The sequence below is a fragment of the Heterodontus francisci genome, chromosome 8, assembly GCF_036365525.1.
Source record: "Heterodontus francisci isolate sHetFra1 chromosome 8, sHetFra1.hap1, whole genome shotgun sequence".
Lineage (NCBI taxonomy): Eukaryota > Metazoa > Chordata > Chondrichthyes > Heterodontiformes > Heterodontidae > Heterodontus > Heterodontus francisci.
In genome coordinates this window covers 85,384,594-85,406,395 of record NC_090378.1, presented here as the reverse complement: position 1 = coordinate 85,406,395, position 21,802 = coordinate 85,384,594, and the positions used below count along the sequence as shown (strand labels likewise).

At 39.8% G+C, this 21,802-nt stretch overlaps 1 protein-coding gene across 3 annotated transcripts in view; it reads left to right on the top strand.

The window, feature by feature from the left end:
• The window catches only part of LOC137372994 (WD repeat-containing protein 47-like), a 64,279-nt gene extending 44,485 nt beyond the window's left edge, over positions 1-19,794 (top strand). For all 3 annotated transcript variants that reach the window (XM_068037600.1, XM_068037599.1, XM_068037601.1), the window contains 5 exons: positions 101-270; positions 5,259-5,429; positions 9,782-9,913; positions 14,628-14,846; positions 18,728-19,794. In XM_068037600.1, coding sequence (XP_067893701.1) covers positions 101-270; positions 5,259-5,429; positions 9,782-9,913; positions 14,628-14,846; positions 18,728-18,873 — 838 coding nt within the window. In that variant the 3' untranslated portion in view covers positions 18,874-19,794. The remainder of the gene's footprint in view (positions 1-100; positions 271-5,258; positions 5,430-9,781; positions 9,914-14,627; positions 14,847-18,727) is intronic.
• The last annotated feature ends 2,008 nt before the right edge of the window (positions 19,795-21,802 follow it).

Sequence of the window (21,802 nt, the reverse complement as noted above, 5' to 3'; positions counted from 1 at the left end):
GGCAAAATTGTAATATTAGCATTTATCACTTGTTAAACATCTGCTTTTTCTTTTTTCTCCCTTCCCCTTCCTTCTCTTCTGCCACCCCACCCACTTCTAGTACATACAGTTCACCTAAACAACCTGTCGTAAAGTTTAAAAGGAATAAACACCACAAGGGATCAATCTACTGTGTGGCTTGGAGTCATTGTGGACAACTGTTGGCTACTGGATCAAATGATAAATATGTGAAAGTGCTGCCATTTAGTGCAGAGACCTGCAACGCTACAGGTACATTGGTGTTCCGGTTTATGTGACTTAAAAAGGTTCCTTATTACATTAGGGTGGAAAATGCTTTTAACTGCCAGTAAACCTTACCAACTAGAAAGATTTAACTTGATACTGAAGCGTTCGTTGTCTGGAAATTATGTTGGAAGTTAAGATGATGGTACAGAATGTTTATGAACCTGCAGCACCATATAGTAGGAAAGTCTTAAATTTGACTTCCCCTTACTCTACTTACTTAGTTCCCTAGCTAAGCCATGCCATGAGGCTACAGCATCTCTACAGAGGGATGGAAAATATCGAGGAATTTTCTGCTTGATCGTATGCCAGGAGTGCTTCCAAGAAGTTGCCTAAAGGAACATTGGTTGAAGACATGGAGCAGATTTGCTATAGCCTGTTGTCTTGACAGCATAGAATCACAGAATTGTTACAGTGCAGTAGGAGGCTATTCAGGCCATCATGTCCACACCGGCTCTCTGAAAGAGCAACTCCCTCAGTTCCATTCCTCTGCCTTCTCCCCATAACCCTGCACATTCTTCCTTTTCATATAACTGTCTAATTCCCTGTTGAATGCTTCAATCGAACCTGCCTCCACCACGTTCTCAGGCAGCGCATTCCAGACCTTAACCACTCGCTGCGTGAAAAAGTATTTCCTCATGTCACTTTTGCTTCTCTTACCAAATACTTTAAATCTGTGCCCTCTTGTTCTCGATCCTTTCACAAGTGGGAACAGTTTCTCTTTATCTACTCTGTCCAGACCCCTCATGATTTTGAATACCTTTATCAAATTACCTCTGCGCCTTCTCTTCAAGGAAAACAGTCCTAACTTCTCCAATCTATCTTCATAACTGAAAATCCTCATCCCTGGAACCATTCTCGTGAATCTTTTCTGTACTCTCTTCAATGCCCTCACGTCTTACCTCAAGTGCGGCGCCCAGAACTGGAATCAATACTCCAGCTGAGGCCGAACTAGTGTCTCATACAAGTTCAACATAATTTCCTTACTCTTGTACTCGATGCCCCTATTAATAAAGCCCAGGCTACTGTATGCTTTATTAAGCGCTCTTTCAACCTGTCCTGCCACCTTCATTGACTTATGCACATATACACCTAGGTCCGTCTGCTCCTGCACCCCCTTTAGAATTGTACCCTGTATACTATATAGTCTCTCCAGTTCTTCCTACCAAAATGAATCACTTCACATTTCTCTGCATTGGACTGCATCTGTCTGCCCGTTCCACCAACTTGTCTATGTCCTTTTGAAGTTCTACACTATCCTCCTCACAATTTACAATGCTTCCAAGTTTCGTATCATCTGCAAACTTTGAAATTGTGCCCTGTACACCAAGGTCTAGGTCATTAATATATATCAGGAAAAGCAGGGGTCCCAACACTGAACCCTGGGGTACTCCTCCACAAACCTTCCTCCAGCCCAAAAAACAACCATTAACCGCTACTCTTTGTTTCCTGTCACTCAGCCAACTTTGAATCCATGTTGCTACCATCCCTTTTATTCCATGAGCTACAAGTCTGTTGTGTTGCCCCGTATCAAATGCCTTTTGAAAGTCCATGTACACCACATCAACAGCATTGCACTCATCAACCCTCTCTGTTACCTCCTCAAAAAACTCCAAGTTAGTTAAACATGATTTTCCCTTAAGAAGTCCATGCTGGCTTTCCTTAACTAAATTCGCATTTGTCCATGTGACTATTGATTTATTCCCAAAGTTTTCCCACCACTGAAGTTAAATTGACTGGCCTGTAGTTGCTGGGCTTATCTTTACACCCTTTTTTGAATAAGGGTGTAACATTTGCAATTCTCCAGTCCTCTGGCACTACCCCTGAGTCTAAGGAAGACTGAAAAATTATGGACAGTGCCTCTGTGATTTCTAACCTCACTTCCCTCAGTATCCTTGGATGCATCTGATCTGGCCCTGGTGCTTTATCCACTTTAAGTACAGACAGCCTATCTAATACTTCCTCTTTATCAATTTTAAACCCCTCTAGTGTCTCTTTTAGATCTCCTCTTTTAACATTGCCTGGGTTGCATCTTCTTCCTTGGTAAAGACAGATGCAAAGTATTCATTTCACTTAGACACAAATCTAGGCAAGCATTGGATAAAAAGCTTGGCGATAAATTGGAGAAAAAATTACATCAACAATTTCTATTGTTTTTGGCACATCTCAAGATTGCAAGGGATACTAGAAAATGCAGTGCATGTTTTAAGTCAGAGAGGAAAGTAAATTTGTATTGCATTGAGTGTTCTCTGCTTTTTTATTTACCATGAATAATGCTCCAGAGGGAATATTGGGGAAAAGTAGATTTTTTTGACCTTTGCTAGTAACATTTGCCTGTGGAAACTGCCGATCAAAACAAAATGTACTTTATGATACAAACCAAATGTGTGGTACGTAACTGAAATATACAAAATGTTTATGATGATCCTGTCAAAGAACGAACATGCAATCATACAGTGCTTTTCATCACCTCAGGACATTCCAAAGCACTTCTCAGCCACTAATGTGCTTTTTTTAAAAAAGTTAATGTTGTAGGAAGCGCAGCAGCTAATTTGCACACAGCAAGGTCCTACAAGCACTAATAAGATAATTACCAGATAATCATTTTTAGTGATATTGGTTGAGGGATAAGTACTGGCCAAGATGCTAGAAAGAAACCCCCCCTGCTCCTCTTCAAAATAGTGCCATGGAATATTTTACATCCACCTGAGAGGGCAGATGGGGCTTCTATTTAACACCTCATTGGAAAGGCAAAACCTCTGACAGTGTAGACGTCCCTCAGTACTGTCCTGAAGTGTCAACCTAAATTATGTGCTCATGTCTCTGGAGTGGTATTTGCATCCACAACCTTCTGAATTAGAGGCAAGAGTGCTACCGCTAACCAAAGACCTCAAACATTCTGTCACTTGTGAATTATTCATTTAGTTTATTGTCAAATTTTGATTTCAGAAACTGTATAACTTGAGGAAGATAGATTTTTCTGGCTGATAGGATGATTCATGATGGTGTGGAATGGGACCTAACATGAATTTAATTCATGGAAATTGTATTCAACTGAATAAGTGTGTAATTTTACAGTTTTCTTACAGGGAATGCTCTGTGCCCTCAGCTCACCCATATAAAATGGGTGATGAAGGTAGGCATGTTCTGGGCTTTGAGGATGTTAGTTAAAACAGAACTGCAGGATTTTTAATGGCTGGAACTCTGATTGTTGAATTTTTATTTGCAAAATATTTGATAACATTGAAAATCAGAAAATGGAAATTTGTATGTGTATTTCTTGACTCTTGCGAAGGCAGATCAGGGTGAAAAACCAGATGTAAGGCAGATTTCTCACATTTACCCATGCAGCCATATTTGTAACCTAGAACTTTGTACTTTGTTTTTCCAGGAAGGCAATGTTGGAGTTATGCTATCTTTTGTAATCTGTCCTGCAGATAAGCTCCCTCTCAGTAGCAGGAAAGTCACTAAAGTGCCTCTGGCTCATTCAAAGCTTCCATCATCAAAATCAGTAAATCAGCAGTACAGATATCTCAATAACCTCTTGGATTTTAGAGAAGCCTGTGATGTGGAAACATTGCAGTACACTCCATCCCATTGCTGGTTTTCAATGAGGACAAAATGATTAGGGTTCTTGACCTGGCAAACAACAAGTCAATAAATAGTGCCATGGGTTCTTTTATGCCCACCCAAGAGGGCAGACAGGGCCTTGGTTCAATGTCTCATCAAAGGACTGCATCTCCGACAGTGTAGCATTTCATCTGTACTGCATTGAAATGTCAGCCGGAATGATGTGCTCATGCCTCTGGCGTGAGGCTTGAACTCTTGGAAATTGTGCCACACCTTTTGTCATCAGCTTTTTTGCCCTCCATATTGGTCACTTCCCTTTAAATACAGCTGTAATCCTTTCAAAGCTGCAGCTATGTCAGTCTCCCTTTTCCATTGGGGGTGGTGGGGGGAACCGCCAGCAAGGTGTAATCCAGCCCAAATTGCATTTTTGTACACCATTAGATTGACCATAGATGAATACCTGGATTGGCAATTTGTATGAATGCAAAGTTTGCAATGCAGTGGTCCTGCACTGCACATGCTAATGCCAGAAGGTATTTCATTGTGTTCTCTGATGAGCTAATATAGTCCACACCAGTTAAAATTAGCACAGGATAGGAAAAGGATGGTCACATAATGGGATGACACAGCATACTCTTGAACATGTCATGAAGATTTCCTCTGTATTCAATGGGGAATTATACCAAATGCTAAGTGGGAGAGAATTTGTCAAGAATATTCAATTCTGTGTTTATGCTTTCCAAAAGCTGCAGCTTGTTTCATTTCATTATTTTTAGTTTTGGTTTCTGGTAGAGAATTAGTCAATTTTAAAGGCATTATATTTATCAAATACAGTGTAAAATTGTAACTTTTGAATACGTTGGAGAGGAAAAAAACTGAAGATGCTTACTCATTTACAGAAATATACAATTGTCAGTAGACTGTTGGTAGAAGAGCACAGCAAACTTTTCAATTTTCCCATGAGGATATTTGAAAATTGAGTCAGTGGAAACTTGGACATTTCTTGTAACAGTTTTTTTTTAATGGAGTTGGTGAATTGTAGCCACTTTTCAGCCCTGTAGAGATTCTAATATACTATCCAAAATTAACTCCACTTGCTGCCAATTTAATTATTTTCTGGAACTAGATACTACAACTTACTGAATGGAATACTCTTGTTACTAACTGGACGGTTATTCTAGCAGTACATACTGGTAGTATTTCTGCATTTGGTAAAAGACTATTTGAACCTGCACTATGCATGATTGCAAATGTACTGAACGACATCCACATGTTGCAAAAAATTCTACTGATTAATGAGATTAATGTCTGAAAATATGAGTAACTTGCAAAAGCAATAAATCACATTATTGTGTTCGGTTGCTAAAGGGGATAAAAAGTTAAATGACTGATGTGTTTTGTCACAGGTCCTGATTTGGAGTTCAGCATGCATGATGGTACAATCCGGGATCTTGCTTTCATGGAGGGCCCAGAAAGTGGAGGGGCGATCTTAATCAGTGCTGGAGCTGGCGACTGTAATATTTACACTACAGACTGTCAGCGGGGCCAGGGATTGCATGCACTCAGTGGACATACTGGTATGAAATAGATTGAAAAATAGATTGAATAATATCAAGCTTGATGATACCTTCATAACTAGAAACAATGGATGTATGGAATGTAATATTTGTAATGTTATGGAAGAAATGCCATGCTCTTTGTAACTCGATAAAAGATCAAGTTTCATCAATATGGATTGTCCAGAATTCAGTGCCATTAGTATGAAAGATTTAGTTTTCACTCTTTAAAATTTCATTTTAAGGCTAGTAAAATATATTTTAGTATATTTAGTGCAACAGTTCAACAACCAAGTAATTTTCTCAAAATATGCACAAGCTCAGAGTGTGGAGTGAAGGAGAATAAGCAAGTTCAGAGGGAGTGATCTGTCTTCACCTGTATTTTAGAATCTTTTTGTAATAAACTTTGATAAAAGTGCAAATAGGTTGCAGTAATTGCAAGAGGTTGAGCTCTTTCTCTTGCACAAATGTGTTGCTTTTCGTATTGTGTTAAATAATGCATCAGTCAATGTATCAGGATGAATAGATGGCTTGAGTTTGTGTTTGTCTGAACTAATTTTTGCATTTGAGTTTTCCATCTTTCATCACTTTGGTTTATTTTGTCTGAGAAAAAGGAAACAAAATAAAGAATTCTCCTTGTGCATAACTAACTTCTAAGGGCAAAGAAATAAACATGTAACAAAGGCATATTATATTAGAGAGCAAGTTTTTTTCATTTCACTTTAATATTTGATGCTTCATTTGCCAAAATCTGTTGCATTTCAACTGGAAGAAATTGGTTTTAAGACAAATAAAATATAGTTGTCATTCAGGCTCCTTTGCACACTGTAGAGGAGAACTAAGTCCATGTGAAACTTGGACATTTCTTGTGAGAATTTGTTTTTTTTTAGGTTTTATCTTGATCACGTGTACTTGGGGAAAGTGATCCCCATCCATGGCTGACTAAAGAAGTTAAGGATAGTATTAGATTCAGAGCAGAGGCTTATAATATGGTGAAGAATAGCTGTGAGCCTGAAGATTGTGAGAATTTTAGAAACCAGCAAAGGACAACCAAAAAATTGATGAGGGAAAGAATAGAATCTGAGAATCTAGCAAGAAATATAAAAAAGATTGTAAGAGCTTCTACAAATATGTAAAAAGGGAAATAACAAAAGTAAACATTGGTCCCTTAGAGGCTGAGACAGGAGAAATTATAATGGGGAATGAGGAAATGACAGATATTAAACACATTTTCTATCTGCCTTCACAGTGGAAAACACAAAAAGCATACCAAAAATATTGGGAACCAAGGGCTAATGTAACACCATTATTCAAGAAGGGAAGGAGAAAGAAAACAGAACTGCAGGCTCATTAACCTGATATCAGTTGTCGGGAAAAGGCTGGAATTCGTTATTAAGGAAGTATTAAAAATGTGCTTAGAAAATCATAGTATGATCAAAGTCAACAGGGTTTTATGAAAGGGAAATAGTATTTGACAAATGTATTTGTTTATTGAGGATGTAACTGGTAGGGTAGATAAAGGGGAACTAGTAGATGTAGTATACTTGCATTTCCAATAAGGTGCCGCACAAAAGGCTAATAGGCAAGATAGGGCACATGGAGTTGGGGGTGATATATTAGCATGGATAGAGGATTGATTAATGAGCAGGAAACAGAGAGTAGGGATAAACGGGGCATTTTCAAGTTGGCAGGCTGTAATCAGTGGAGTGCTGCAAGGATCAATGCTGAGGCCTCTGCTATTTACAATCTATATTAATGACAGATGAAGAGACTGAGAGTAATGTATCCAAGTTTGTTGATGGAGGCAAAGCTAGGTGGGACAGAAGGCTGCAAGGACAAAGAGACAGGTAAAGTAATGGGCATAAGGTGGCAGATGGAGTATAATGTGGGGAAATGTGAGATTATTCACTTTGGTAGGAAGAATAGAAAATCTGACTACTTAAATGGTAAACTTTTAAATGCTGGCGTTCAGAGGGACTTGGTGTCCTTGTACAAGAAACACAAAGTTAGCATGCAGGTACATCAAAATTACGAAGGCAAATTGCATGTTGGGCTTTATTGCAAGGAGGTGGAGTGCAAGAAGAGTAAGGAAGTTTTACTACAATTGTGCAGGATTTTGTTGAGACCCCGCCTGAAGTAGTGTGTGCAGTGTTGGTTTCCTTATCTAAGGCGATGCAGCGAAGATTCACTGAAATGATTCCTGGAATGCAAGGGTTGTCCAGTGATGAGAGGCTGAGTAAATTGGGTCTATATTCTCTGGAGTTTAGAAGAATGAGAGGTGATCTCATTGAAACATACGGGGGTGGGGGGGGAGCGCGGGGCTTGATAGGGTAGGTGCTGAGAGGTTGTTTCCCCTGGTTGGAGAGTAAAACTAGGCAGCCTAGTCTCAAGATTAGGGGCCTATCATGTAATTTCTTCACTCAGAGTTCTGAATCTTTTGAATTCTCTACACCAGAAGGCTGTGGATTCTCAGTTGTTGAGTATGTTCAGGCTGAGTTAGAGTTTTGGACTTGGCGGAATCGAGGGATATGGCGATTAGGCAAGAAGGTGAAATTGAGGTCGATGATCAGCCATGATATTGAAAGGTGGAGCAGGCTTGAGAGCCCATATGGCTATTCATGCTCCTATTTCTTATGCTGTCATTCACCTTCAGTGTCATAAGTGAAGTAGTCTGTGCCATAAGTTTACTACAATACCAGTGCAGTTGTGTAATTAGGCAATTGGAAGAAAGCTTGTAGTGGAGTTGGCAAATCGTAGCCACTCATCATGATCACTTCTTTACCATTGTCTTTAGTGAACTTGGCAGGAAGCAGAGTCAGCATTCCTGTACCACCCTGGTCAGACCTGTTTTTTGTGGCGGTAGATCAGACTCTGCATTGACAGCAGGAATGCTTTTGGTTGATGGCATGGTTATTAAAAGGTATTGACTTGTAGATAAAGCTGTTGCCTAGCCTGGTTGAAATCCTACTCATTGCAGAAAAGACTCCACTATTTGGGTTTACTGTGTCAAATAGTGGAAATTTATGGAATGTTGTGTGGCTATGTTTGTTTCCCACTGGCATGGTTAGTTATATTCTAGAATAGTTGTAGTGGATCGAAAAGAATTTTGTCCAAGTAATTTTGGCCATCACCATTAGCAATAAGTCTGATAGACTTTTATCCCCTTGTGTTTTTCTATATGAACAATATGGAAGTTGCATCCAAATAGACCTCACTCTGTTCCTAATAGGACCTTAATGTAGTCCTTGATACGTTATGGTCACAGTGTTCTAAACTCTGTAATTGTAATTTGAGGTTTTTTGCTTGGAAGAAGACATTGATAATTTCGGTTTACACAATTAATGAGCTGTAGGCTTCAGATTGGAAATCAGTCCTATTTGGAGGATAGAGCAGTTAAAGGACCCACCCAAGATGTCTACCCAAGTATTCAGTTTCATCGGCGATATAAGACTATACATACTTTTTCGAGAAGAAAATCTGTCTCCCCATCTATCATATCAGAATTATGTTTCACCATGTCAAAGCTGTATGCATTGGTTTTTACAAACTTTAGGAAGTCCTGAGGTTTTTTTTTGCACTGCATGGAAAAACCACTTGGTAACTCGGTGCAACAAAGTGGCTAATGGATTGTATTCTCCATTGTAGCATTTAGCTCGTAAACATTCAAAGATCTAGTTGTGGGCCATTCTTCTTAATCATTTCTACTTTTCAGGGTTCTTTGTCAGGTGTTCATGACTGCAAGACAGCTACATGGGATATAATTTGCATGTCAATTAGACATTGCTAATTAAATTTGGGCAAAACCTGGGACAGTGTTTTCAGAAAACTTGTTCGAGCAGCAGGGATTAGGCATCTCAGCGAGAGCCATCCTTCTCCTAAGCTGATAATACAGTATGATTCCTATAGTGTGTGAATGATGCCTGAATAATGAAGAAAATAGATTAACTGCCTTGTACAGTCTTCTTCATTGTTCAGATTATGGTATCCTTCACGCTCAGCCGTTTTCCCCCACTAGGTCATTGTTTATAGTTTAGGAATTTAAAAGTCCTGTTTAGATACTGTAGATTGAAAATAATTTAATTATCACATAGGGCAGATGCAGTGGTGTGACGGGGTGACATTGGGGCAAAAAAAAATTTTTTTGGTTTGCAAGAACTGAAAAATAGCATGCTACTAGCTAGTTGGTCTGTATCATTTCTAGCTCTTGTTGGCCAAATATAAAAAGAGATGAACCAAATATGATCCTCCAACTCTTGATGACATCGGAGGCTAAAGTGTGTTTGATTTTTGTAAACAAATGCATGTTCCTTTTATAGGAGGCTACAGGCAGCTTGCAGAGTTTTAGACATCAGTGTTTGTTTTGTGATTTTTAGGTCATATTCTAGCACTGTATACTTGGGGAGGCTGGATGATTGCATCTGGCTCACAAGACAAAACTGTAAGATTCTGGGATCTAAGAGTGCCAAGCTGCGTTCGTGTTGTTGGAACAGCATTTCATGGATCAGGTGGGTGTAGATCTGCTTTTGGTGATTGATTTTATATTGTATATGACTTGTATTATTTTCAGCTGAATGGACGTCCAGTCACAATAAGGACATTGGACCTTTATTCACAACACAAGTTTGTACTGTGACTCATATTTATAGCAAGGTCAATGATACAAAAACAATGTGTAAAATTGCTGTAAAATTCATGATGCAGCATAGCGAAGTGATGATCCATTACTTCATAAATATAAAAATATTGCAACTTGCAGGATTGTTCTTGGGGCAGGATGATATTGTCACTGTCCCACAGAATGATGGGAAACCAATGAAGGCCTACAGTTCCTTTTGCAGTGAATTCTTAATCTTTTCTGTGTTATCAGGGTTGTCTTGAGCAAAGGGAGAATATTTATCCTCACTACTTGAGGGAAAGTTGGAGCAAAAGCCACTGTGGTTGACTCCAGCATAGTCTCTAAGTAGAATAAACTTTAGCATAGTGTTCAACAAAAATCACTGACTGGGCAAAGATGTGGCTAAGGTCACATGGTTTTGGCCACCTGCACTAATTTTAGTGGGAAAGGCCTTACACACATGCACGCAATACAGATAAATGTATTTCACATTTATATTTTCTTAACAAACATCTATCACCATTCACCAACCAGGGAAGTGGAGGACTCCATGGTGAAAAGAAATTGTCACATCCTGCTATTCGTCTTACCATTTCACCAACAAATATGCATAAACTTAAAGAGCACAACCATTGTGCTGAATCAATACAAGTATTGAGATCACATGCCCAACATTGTCTATCATTCACTTTTTATTTACTGTTTAGAAATGCAGTTAGCCATGTCTGGATTCCCAATTAGCCACATGTGGCTAGTGGCTAATGAATTAGACAACACAGTCTGGAGTTTGCACTTGGGCTGCAATCGGGAAAATACACTGGAATTGTGCTAGAAATTGTGCCAGTTTTGCTGATGTGAGGTTACGCCCAAGTTTGCACAGAAAACTTATTTGCATAACCTTGGGCATAAAATCTCCCATAAATCAGTGCAAACAAGCGTATTATCAATTGTAATCGATTATTGATTGGAACATGGCCTCAAGGTTACTGAATGAAACTCTTAAACTAATAATATGTTCAAATTATTGCTATAGTTGAAGAAACAGACCAATCAGTGGTTTCACTTGACTTCTGTACTGAGGGTAAATCAGTTGACCAAATTTGAACTCATTTAAACTGAATTTGAACTCATTTAAACTGAATTTGAAGTAATTATAACATCAATATGAAAACAGACCAGAATAAGGCTTCAACTGACTGATGGTCATTGCATCTGCAGGTCATTAACAATAGACTAACGCAGCCACATATGACTCTGTGCCCAAAATTTTGGGCACAGTGTACTAAACGTCCCTGAACAGGTGCAATCGGTGCAAGCTTGCCTTGCCAACCTGGGGGAATGGCTATTGTGGGGGTACTGTTTTGGGAAAATTGACTTTTGAATCAGCATAAAACATTGCAGAAACTGGAGTATAAAAGGTTAGGGGCGTAACTCAGAATAGCCATAGCACAGAAGGAGGCCATTTGGCCCATCGAGCCCAAGCCAGCTATCTGCAAGAGCAATTTAGCTAGTCCGGCTCCCCCACCCTTCCCCAGAGCCCTGCAAGTCTTTCCCTTCAGGTGCTTATCCACTACCCTATAAAAAGCCACATTTGAATCTGCTTCTATCACCCTTTCAGGCAATGCATTCCAGATCGTAACCACCCAATGTTGTAAAAAAAAAAAGTTTTTCCTCATGTCGCCTTTGATTATTTTGCCAATCACTAAATCTGTGTCCTCTGGTTTCTGCCAGTGGGATCAGTTTCTGTCTATCTGCTCTGTCCAGATCACTCAAGATTTTGAACATCTGATCAAATCTCCTCTCAGCCTTCTCCTCTGTGAAGAGAACAGCCCCAGCTTCTCCAATCTATCCACATACCTGAAGTCCCTCATCGCTGGAACCATTCTCATAAATCTTTTCTGCATCCTCTGTACAGCTTTCACATCTTTCCTAAAGAGCTGTTTCCAGAATTGTATGCCGAACCAATATTTTGTAAAGGTTCATAACTTCCTTGCTTCTGTGCTGTATGCCCTATTTTTATAAAGCCCAGGATCCCGTATGCCTTTTTAAACACTTTCTCAACCAGCCCTGTCACCTTCAGTGATTTGTGCACGTATGCACCTAGGCCTCTCTGTTACTGCACCTCCTTAAGAATTGTACCCTTTAGTTTATATTGTTACTCTAGATCTTCTTACCAAAATATATCACTTCACACTTCTCTGCTTTTAAATTTCATCTGCCACGTGTCTGCCCATTCCACCAGCCAGTCTATGTCCTCTTGAAGTTTATCGCTAACCACCTCCCAGTTCACTTTACTTAGAAGTTTTGTGTCATCTGCAGATTTTGAAATTGTGCCCTGTGCACCTAAGTCTAAGTCACTAATATCATTTGTCATTAACCTTTTGCACCATTTCAATTGATACACTCCAGATTGTGCTGATATCTGGGCAAAAACCAAGCAGAAACTCCAATCTCATTGCTTTAGTGGTTATCTGTGAGTAGGTTGTGTTTGAATGGAGGATGCTGCATGAAAACCTTACAAAGGAGGAGAAAATATTTTAAAATTTATTTTTCTGTTCCAGTCATGTGTATATCAGTAAAATCTAAAAAAAATTACAAGTAGTGAAGAAATTCATAAATCTATAGCTGGTGATTTTATTGTATTCAAAAGAAAACCATAAGTAATGCAGAAACTTGTTTCATTGAGAAAGCAGCTAGTTTTTTTTTATTCATTCATGGATACGGGCATCGCTGGATAGGTTAGCATTTATTGCCCATCCCTAATTGCTCTTGAGAAGGTGGTGGTGAGCTCCCTTCTTGAACCACTACAGTCCTTCGGGTGTAGGTGCACCCCAAGAAAGGGAGTTCCAGGATTTTGACCCAGCGACAGTGAAGGAACGGCAAGATAGTTCCAAGTCAGGATGGTGTGTGGCATGGAGGGGGACTTGCAGGTGGTGGTATTCCCATGCATCTACTGCCCTTGTCCTTGTAGGTGGTATAGGTCGCTGGTTTGGAAGGTGCTGTCTAAGGAGCCTTGGTGCGTTGTGGAGATGCTGCATCTTCCATATGGGAAGGATGGCTGATTACTGTAAATATGTTATAATCAAGCTAGTGTTATGACCAAGGTGGGAGTAATGCACTGTTAATTCAGTCCCACTACTCCACAGGTCATAGCATATCAAATAAAGTTTCCTACCTACCGAAAACTAGCCAAATTAAAAACTGTATTTTTCCCCAGAATAAAACACACCGAACCAGGTTTCTTTAAACAACAGCAACATTAACTATCTATTAGAAAAGAAGTAATAGGTCTGAACTACTAACGAGATAAATCTATATATGAGAAAATTCCTTAATCTCTTAACCCTCATGCACACACGCATACATTCGAAAAGAAATGGTTAACCACTTTCAAAAGGGTGTTTTGCAATAGAACTGTTTCTTGGAATAGAAGGAATAATAAAAAAATAAATGAGGTTCATGTTCTGGTAGGATGTTTTCGGTACGGTGAGGTGTCCCAGAGTCGAATAATCTGATGCCGCGCAAAGTCTCTCCAGGCGAGGTTGATGAACAGTCTGTGATGGGTATGCGTTCACGGCAATTTAACTGCAGCAGGCATCACATAGGTCTTCCATCAGGGTTGTAGCAACTGAGCTGCTTGGGTTTGAAGCAGCAGTCTAGCAGTAGAAGAATTCTTCAGATTTTAGGATTTCTTAGAATACGGGAGGCAGCAGGACTCTCACTGGATGCAGAAATTCTTCAGAGACCGGAGGCAACAGGAATCTGCCACCTTTCAAATGCAGGATTCCTTTTCAAGAGATGCAAGTCTCCTTTACAAAGAGAGGTAACACTTTTCTGGGTCTTTTCTCTCTTGCTCCAGGCAGGACAAGCAAAGATTTCAAATACCTGCCCTGTTTCCAATTTACAAACTTTTTTAAAGGGCCCAAAGTGAAAAAAGAACCTTCCTGAACATGGTCACGTGTCCAGACATAGTGTCTCCCCCATGTCACTCAAGCTGCTCGAAAGAAAGATCAAACCCCTGTGATTTGCTTGAAACTGCTGACCTTCCTGTCCTTTTAACTTCCTTTCAACACACTCATAAAGTTCATTCTTGTTTTGGACTTCCTTTCAAAACATTGCAGGAATTCCAATTATTTTTGCAGATGTCTTTCGCTGAGCAGAATCCATTTTCATTTTTTTTGGAACACATAGAAGTCCAAGATTTTAGTACAAAAATAAAACCTTTTGTGACACTAGATACAATGTTTCAAAACTGTTTTGCATGTGTATTCGAACTTCAATAATCATTGTTATGCTAGGTTCATAATCCATAGTTTCAACATTAAATCAAATATTTTAAGCCCATCTAGCCAACTTTCATCTGGTGAATAAACATATTTATTTCATGATTCTATAAATATCTCTAATGTTGAGATGTTTAATGCATAATGTTTTTATGCCTCAGATTTCTTAATTTCATGATATCCCAGTTCTCTTTGGTGTAATTATCTTTAGTAGTTATCATTTTGTTTGTTTTATGGCAGTAAATACGAGAGAGCCAGTTACACTTTCAGTATAGTTAGTATGTACCACTGTTGGATCATTGTATGACTTTCATTTCACAGGCAGTGCTGTTGCTTCTGTGGCTGTAGATCCAAGTGGACGACTGCTAGCCACAGGTCAGGAGGACTCTAGCTGCATGCTGTATGATATCCGAGGAGGGAGAGTGGTGCAAATTTACCAACCACATGGTAGTGATGTACGTTCAGTGCGGTTCTCTCCAGGAGCTTACTACCTTCTTACAGGATCTTATGACACCACTGTTAAAGTAACTGACTTACGAGGTAAAGCTATGATGCACTGTAAATTGAGAATATTTTATAATGTGTTGCTTTTTACTCTAAACTGTTAAAAACTGTTAGTGAAGTTTTCAATATTATTCACTTTTATCTCTTGCATCTCATCTCCTGAAGTTAGTGAGATCTTCTTTTGAGTAAAGTTGCATGGCTGGTGGCAGCGAAGATCCAGCATTTTAGCCTAGTGCCAGTCTTGATGTGTGAGCCCAAACATTGTGTCAAAAGCTTATTGGCTATAGAGGCCATCACAGCCAAGTTGCACCCTAGTGCTTGTTCAACATTCATGTTGTGTAAAAGCAAAATACTGCAGATGCTGGAAATCAGAAATAAAAACAAAGTGCTGGAAATACTCAGCAGGTCAGGTAGCATCTGTGGAGAGAGAAGCAGAGTTGATGTTTCAGGTCAGTGACCTTTCATCAGAATTGGCAACGGTTAGAAAAGAATTATTTTCTAATTTCTGCCAGTTCTGATGAAAGGTCACTGACCTGAAACGTTAACTCTGCTTCTCTCTCCATAGGTGCTGCCTGACCTGCTGAGCATTTCCAGCACTTTCTGTTTTTATTTCATATTGTGTAGTTTGAATGGGAGTAACTAATGAGGAGCAGGAATTAGCTGACACTATCTGGAATATCCTTATCCTAGCTGCCATTGGCTAACACAGAATAGACTACGAACTGACATCGTACCTTCCTGGATTGTGTGATTCATTTGCCCACTAAACTACTGGGGAGTCCAGTAATTCACTTTCATACATTTCGAAGTTAAAATTATTTTAATTTTTAAGGTTGTCTCCTATATTGATTATATATTATACTTGCATGAGCTATGGATGTATGTAACAAATCATTTTATTAAACCTGAATGGGGAACTTAAACTTGAGGAATAGATTTGGTCATCAGTTAGTGTTTTACAGTTACCATTCACAAGTTCATTCACAAAGTGGATGAATTAATCGTGCAAATGGATTTAAACGGGTATGATATAGTAGGGATTACGGAGACATGGCTGCAAGGTGACCAGGAATGGGAAATTAACATCCAGGGATATTCAGTATTTAGGAAGGACAGACAAAAAGCAAATGTCGGTGAAGTTGCATTGCCGGTTAAAGAGGAAATTAACGCAATAGTGAGGAAAGATATTGGCTCTGCCGATGTGGAATCTGTATGGGTAGAGCTGAGAAACACTAAGGGGCAAAAAACGTTAGTGAGGGTTGTATATAGACCCCCAAACTGTCGTGTTGATGCTGGGAATGGCATTAAACAGGAAATTAGAGACGCATGCGGTAAAGGAACATCTGTAATTATGGGTGACTTTAATCTGCATATAGATTGGGCAAATCAAATTAGTCACAATACCGTAGAGGAGGAATTCTTGGCGTGTATACGGGATGGATTTCTGGACCAATACGTTGAGGAACCAACTAGAGAACAAGCCATCCTAGACTGGGTATTGCGTAACGAGAGAGGAATAATTGACAGTCTAGTGGTGCGAGACCCCTTGGGGACCAGCGACAAAATATGATACAATTCTTCATCAAGATAGAGAGTGATGTAGTTGATTCTGAGACAAGGGTCCTGAATCTTAGTAAAGGAAACTATGAAGGTATGAGGCGCGAGTTGGCCATGACGGATTGGGAAACGTTACTTAAAGGGAAGACGGTGGATAGGCATTGGCAAACATTTAAAGAGCGCATGGATGAACTGAAACAATTGTTTATCCCTGTCTGGTGCAAAAGTAAAACGGGAAAGGGAGCCAAACCATGGCTTACAAGGGAAATTAGAGATAGCATTAGATCCAAGGAAGAGGCATATAAATTTGCCAGGAAAAACAACAGAGCTGAGGATTGGGAGCAGTTTAGAATTCAGCAAAAGAGGACCAAGGGATGGATTAAGAAGGGGAGAATAGAGTACGAGAGCAAGCTTGCGGGGAACATAAAAACTGACTGTAAAAGTTTCTATAGGTATGTGAAGGGAAAAAGATTGGTGAAGACAAACGAAGGTCCCTTACAGTCAGAAACGGGGGGATTTATTATGGGGAATAAAGAAATGGCTGACCAACTAAATACATACTTTGGTTCTGTCTTCACAAAGGAGGACACAAGTATCATACCAGAAATGTTGGAGAATGCAGGGCTTAGTGGGAGAGAGGAACTGAAATGAAATCAGTATTAGTAGAGAAATGGTGTTGGGGAAATTGATGGGATTGAAGGCCAATAAATCCCCAAGACCCTGATGGTATGCATCCCAGAGTACTTAAGGAAGTGGCCCAAGAAATAGTGGATGCATTGGTGGTCATCTTCCAAGATTCTATCGACTCTGGAACAGTTCCGACAGATTGGAGGGTAGCTAATGTAACCCCATTATTTAAAACGGGAGGTAGAGAGAAAGCAGAGAATTATAGACCAGTCAGCCTGATGTCAGTAGTGGGGAAAATTCTAGAGTCCATTATCAAAGATTTTATAGCACTTAGAGAACAGTGGTGGGATCGGGCAGAGTCAGCATGGATTTACGAAAGGGAAATCATGCTTGACAAATCTACTGGAATTCTTCGAGGATGTAACTAGTAGAGTTGATGAGGGGGAGCCAGTGGATGCGGTTTATTTGGATTTTCAGAAGACTTTGGACAAAGTCCCACATAAGAGATTAGCATGTAAAATTAAAGCGCATGGGATTGGGGGTAGTGTATTGCGATGGATGGAAAATTGGTAGGCGAACAGGAAACCAAGAGTAGGGATAACTGGGTCTTTTTCCGAATGGCAGGCAGTGACTAGTGGGGTATCGTAGGGATTGGTGCTAGGACCCCAGCTATTCACAATATCCATTAATGATTTAGGTGAGGGAACTAAATGTAATATCTCCAAATTTGCAAATGACACAAAACTGGGTGGGAGGGTGAGTTGTGAGGAGGATGCAGAGAGGCTTCAGGGTGATTTGGAAAAGTTGAGTGAGTGGGCTAATGCATGGCAGATGTAGTATAATGTGGATAAATGTGAGGTTATCCACTTTGGTAGCAAAAACAGGAAGACAGATTATTATCTGAACGGCTATATACTGAGAGAGGGGAATATGCAGCGAGACCTGGGTGTTCTCGTACACCAGTTGCTGAAGGTAAGCATGCAGGTGCAACAGGCGGTAAAAAAGGCAAATGGTATGTTGACCTTCATAGCGAGAGGATTCAAGTACAGGAGCAGGGGATGTCTTGCTGCAATTATATAGGGCCTTGGTGAGGCCACACCTGGAATATTGTGTGCAGTTTTGTCTCCTTATCTGAGGAAGGATGTTCTTGCTATAGAGGGAGTGCAGCGAAGGTTTACCAGATTGATTCCTGGGATGGTGGGACTGACGTATGAGGAGAGATTGAGTCGGTTAGGATTATATTCGCTGGAGTTCAGAGGAGTGAGGGGGGGGGGGGATCTCATAGAAACCTATAAAATTCAAACAGGACTTGACAGGGTAAATGGAGAAAGAATGTTCCCGATGGTGGGGGAGTCCAGAACCAGGGGTCATAGTCTAAGGATGAGGGGAAAACCTTTTCAGGACTGAGATGAGGAGAAATTTCTTCACCCAGAGAGTGGTGAGCCTGTGGAATTCGCTACCACAGAAAGCAGTTGAGGCCAAAACATTGTATGTTTTCAAGAAGGAGTTTGATATAGCTCTTTGGTCTAAAGGGATCAAAGTGTAAGGGGCAAAAGTGGGAACAGGCTACTGAGTTGGATGATCAGCCATGATCATAATGAATGGCGGAGCAGGTTCGAAAGGCTGAATGGCCTACTCCTATTTTCTATGTTCATCTTAATTTGGTGGCAATTAAATGCTTACATATTTTCCACAGTTGCAGACTTTTGTAACCTTTAACTTTCTGCCCATAGGAGATCTAATAAAACCACTTCCTACAACAGTAGTATCTAAGCATAAGGACAAAGTTATACAGTGTAGATGGCACACTGAGGATCTATCTTTCTTGTCTTCATCTGCTGACAGGACGGTAACCCTCTGGACTTACAACAACAGTTGACTAATTGATGCCAATGCAGACAAAGCACAATCATAATTGTAATCCAGGAGCTGAAATTTATTGGCATCACTGTTTATGTAACTGACCAGTAGAACGTATGAGAAAGCACAGGTCAACATGTGCTGCTGTTCAAGCTAAATGGAACTGCTGTCTGTATTTGTATTATTATGCTGTGCTTAGGTCTTCCACATGTGATCACGCAGTCACTGAGCTCTGTCGCCAAATGTACACAATGACTGAATCAAGTGAGGCAGACTTTCATTTGGTATTTATGGCATTCCTTATTCATTGTGCCAGTGACTAATGTAGAAAGCTGGCTGAGTATTATAGATCCAACTATTGTTTGTGTATGTTAATTTTACAATAAATCAAAGTGAACATTTATTTAATCAACCTAAACAGGAATTTGTTCTGATGTAGGAAGTATTAAAGCTAGCCAGTTGATAGTACAAGATGGTGAGAAACAGTTGGTAATGCAGAACATTTCAGACATAGCTGCTTTGCTTTTATACTTCCTGTAGCATGGCTGTCCACTGTGTGTGCGCATGGGTAATGTTAGTACAGTATTTATAAACAGGCCCATGAAAACTAATAAATGCTTGTGTTCTTGCACTTACAAAGTTTTAAATGACTTGTGTACTGTTATTTTTTTTGGTTTGTATATGTAATGCTTTATTTTCTATTGTACAGTTTAGTTTAATATAAATACTGAAATATTGAGTTCATTAATATTTAACTTATGTATTTGTGTTTTGGTTAAAAAGAACCAGAGGATATACCCTATGCACCTCATTTAGTCGTTTTTTTCTAACCTGTGTAATGATTGAAAATGTAATGAGAATTACGAAGTGTGATTGTGCAGTGTTTTCTCAATAAAAATTTATTTAATGAAGAATTTCAAATAAATTTGTTTCATATCAAGATTGAAAGATGCTGGCTATTTCAGTTTGCTTCAGTTAGCTGATCAATTATAGTGTGCACAGAGAACAATAATACATTTTCATCCTGTAACTGCTTGTTTCCTAATTCTGTGTCCTTCACATTTTCTCTGTGTAGCTCCCATTCACTTGTCATATGCATCTCTAACTCCAACTCTTTTTGCCAAGTCTCTGCTTCCCTCTGTCTCCTTTCCTCACTTTATGCCCTTCACACACATTCATTCATTTACTGATTTATTCAGTTTGTTTTCACAAAACAAAAATTTAAAGGCCCTGACTACACAGCATAGAACTGAATTTTCTGGGAACTTAATTCTGTACCTCCTGATGCCCTGTTCTGGAATCATATGAATTGAGGCCAGGGCACAGTCATTTTCTAGCAGGTTGGAAATGCGTGAACAGTGTGGGCCACCTGGAGACAAAGATGATGACTTAAAAAGGATGGGAACATGCAACAAATGTACAAAGCTGTGCGCAGTACACACTTTCCCCTTTCCTATCATCTTCGGCTGAACCATGCTAAGCCAGTCCATTTGCAATCTTGTCAAAATAAAAGCAAAATACTGCAGATGCTGGAAATCTGAAAGAAAAACAAGAAATGATGGAAATACTCAGCAGGTCAGGCAGCATTTGTGGAGAGAGAAGCAGAGTTAATGTTTCAGGTCTGTGATCTTTCATCAGAACTGGCAAAGGTTAGAAAAGCTGGTGTCTGTGAAACTAAGCTGTATATTTAATTGTCTTTCTCCAGATTTCTACCTGTCTCAGCACTGTTTTCCAAAGTCAATTGCTTTGAGAACCAAAGGCCCATCTAAAGCTTCTTGAAGTTTCTGCACATTATCTTTCCAATTTGAACTTAAAATATCCAAAGAGGAAAAATTAACCCTTTGCATCACTTCAGCCTTTTGTGTACCCCTGCCCATTCCTTTGGCAGCATTCCTGGACACAGTACTTTCAGCTACTCCTGTGATGCACAGCACACTTTTGTGAAACATACATGCCTGCTTGAGTCATTGTTGTGATTTGTCAGGTGACCTGTCCTGTGTGGTCTGGTAAAGCAGCAATCGTGCAGCTCCTGACACCACTATAAGTAAACTTATTTTGTATGCTAAAAATAAAACGATACTCTAACACATGGCTACACCTACTATTTAAAGAATTATCAACACTGGGTGACAGCGGTAATGAGTGTTTAAAGTGATTTTCACTATTTTAGGGGACATCTCAGAAGCTGACAGTTTTTAAATTTACAGGAAAACTAAAGCATGTACATAATGGGATCAGGTGGTGCTCTGCCATCACCTCGGGCTCTCAATCCACGACATGAATGCTGTGGAAAAGTGGAAGACATTCAAGCAAGCCTAGAACAACTACATTCTTGCCATGAAGCTTGAGCAGGAATCAGACGTGCGTAGGTAGCGCAATTTCTCCTGAATGGGGAAGAAGCATACAAAGTCTACTCCACATGGATAGACTTGGGTCATGGCTGGAAGTAGCGCCGGAGCTGAGGAAGTTCCCTCTGAATTGCCAACTGCACAATGAGAAATGCATGTTCAACAGAAGAAAGCAAGAAACTGATGAAACATGACCAGTACTGTACAGGACTGCAAAAACTCACCAAAGGGTGCAAGCTTGATGCCAACACACCGGAAAGATACTCTGAGATCGACTTGTGTTTGAAATTGCGGATTCAAGGGTGCGAGTGAGATTGCTTCAAGAGACTAATCTAAGGTCGAAGATGGATAAAATTTGTCACGCTGCTGAAAGCATAATGTTGCAACTCAAAGTTATCAGGGTGTTGAAGGGACCGAATGTGAGTACAATACTTACAGCCAGGGAAACCCCAAGCCGTGACAGAGGCAAACTGCAGGAAAATGCTAAAGAATTCTCCACAGATTTGAGAGTGCAGGAACTGAGGAAAGAAACACAAGATCTTTTTTTTCCTGATTATTGTTTCTAAAACCTTACCCAACACTGATGTTAAACTAACTGGT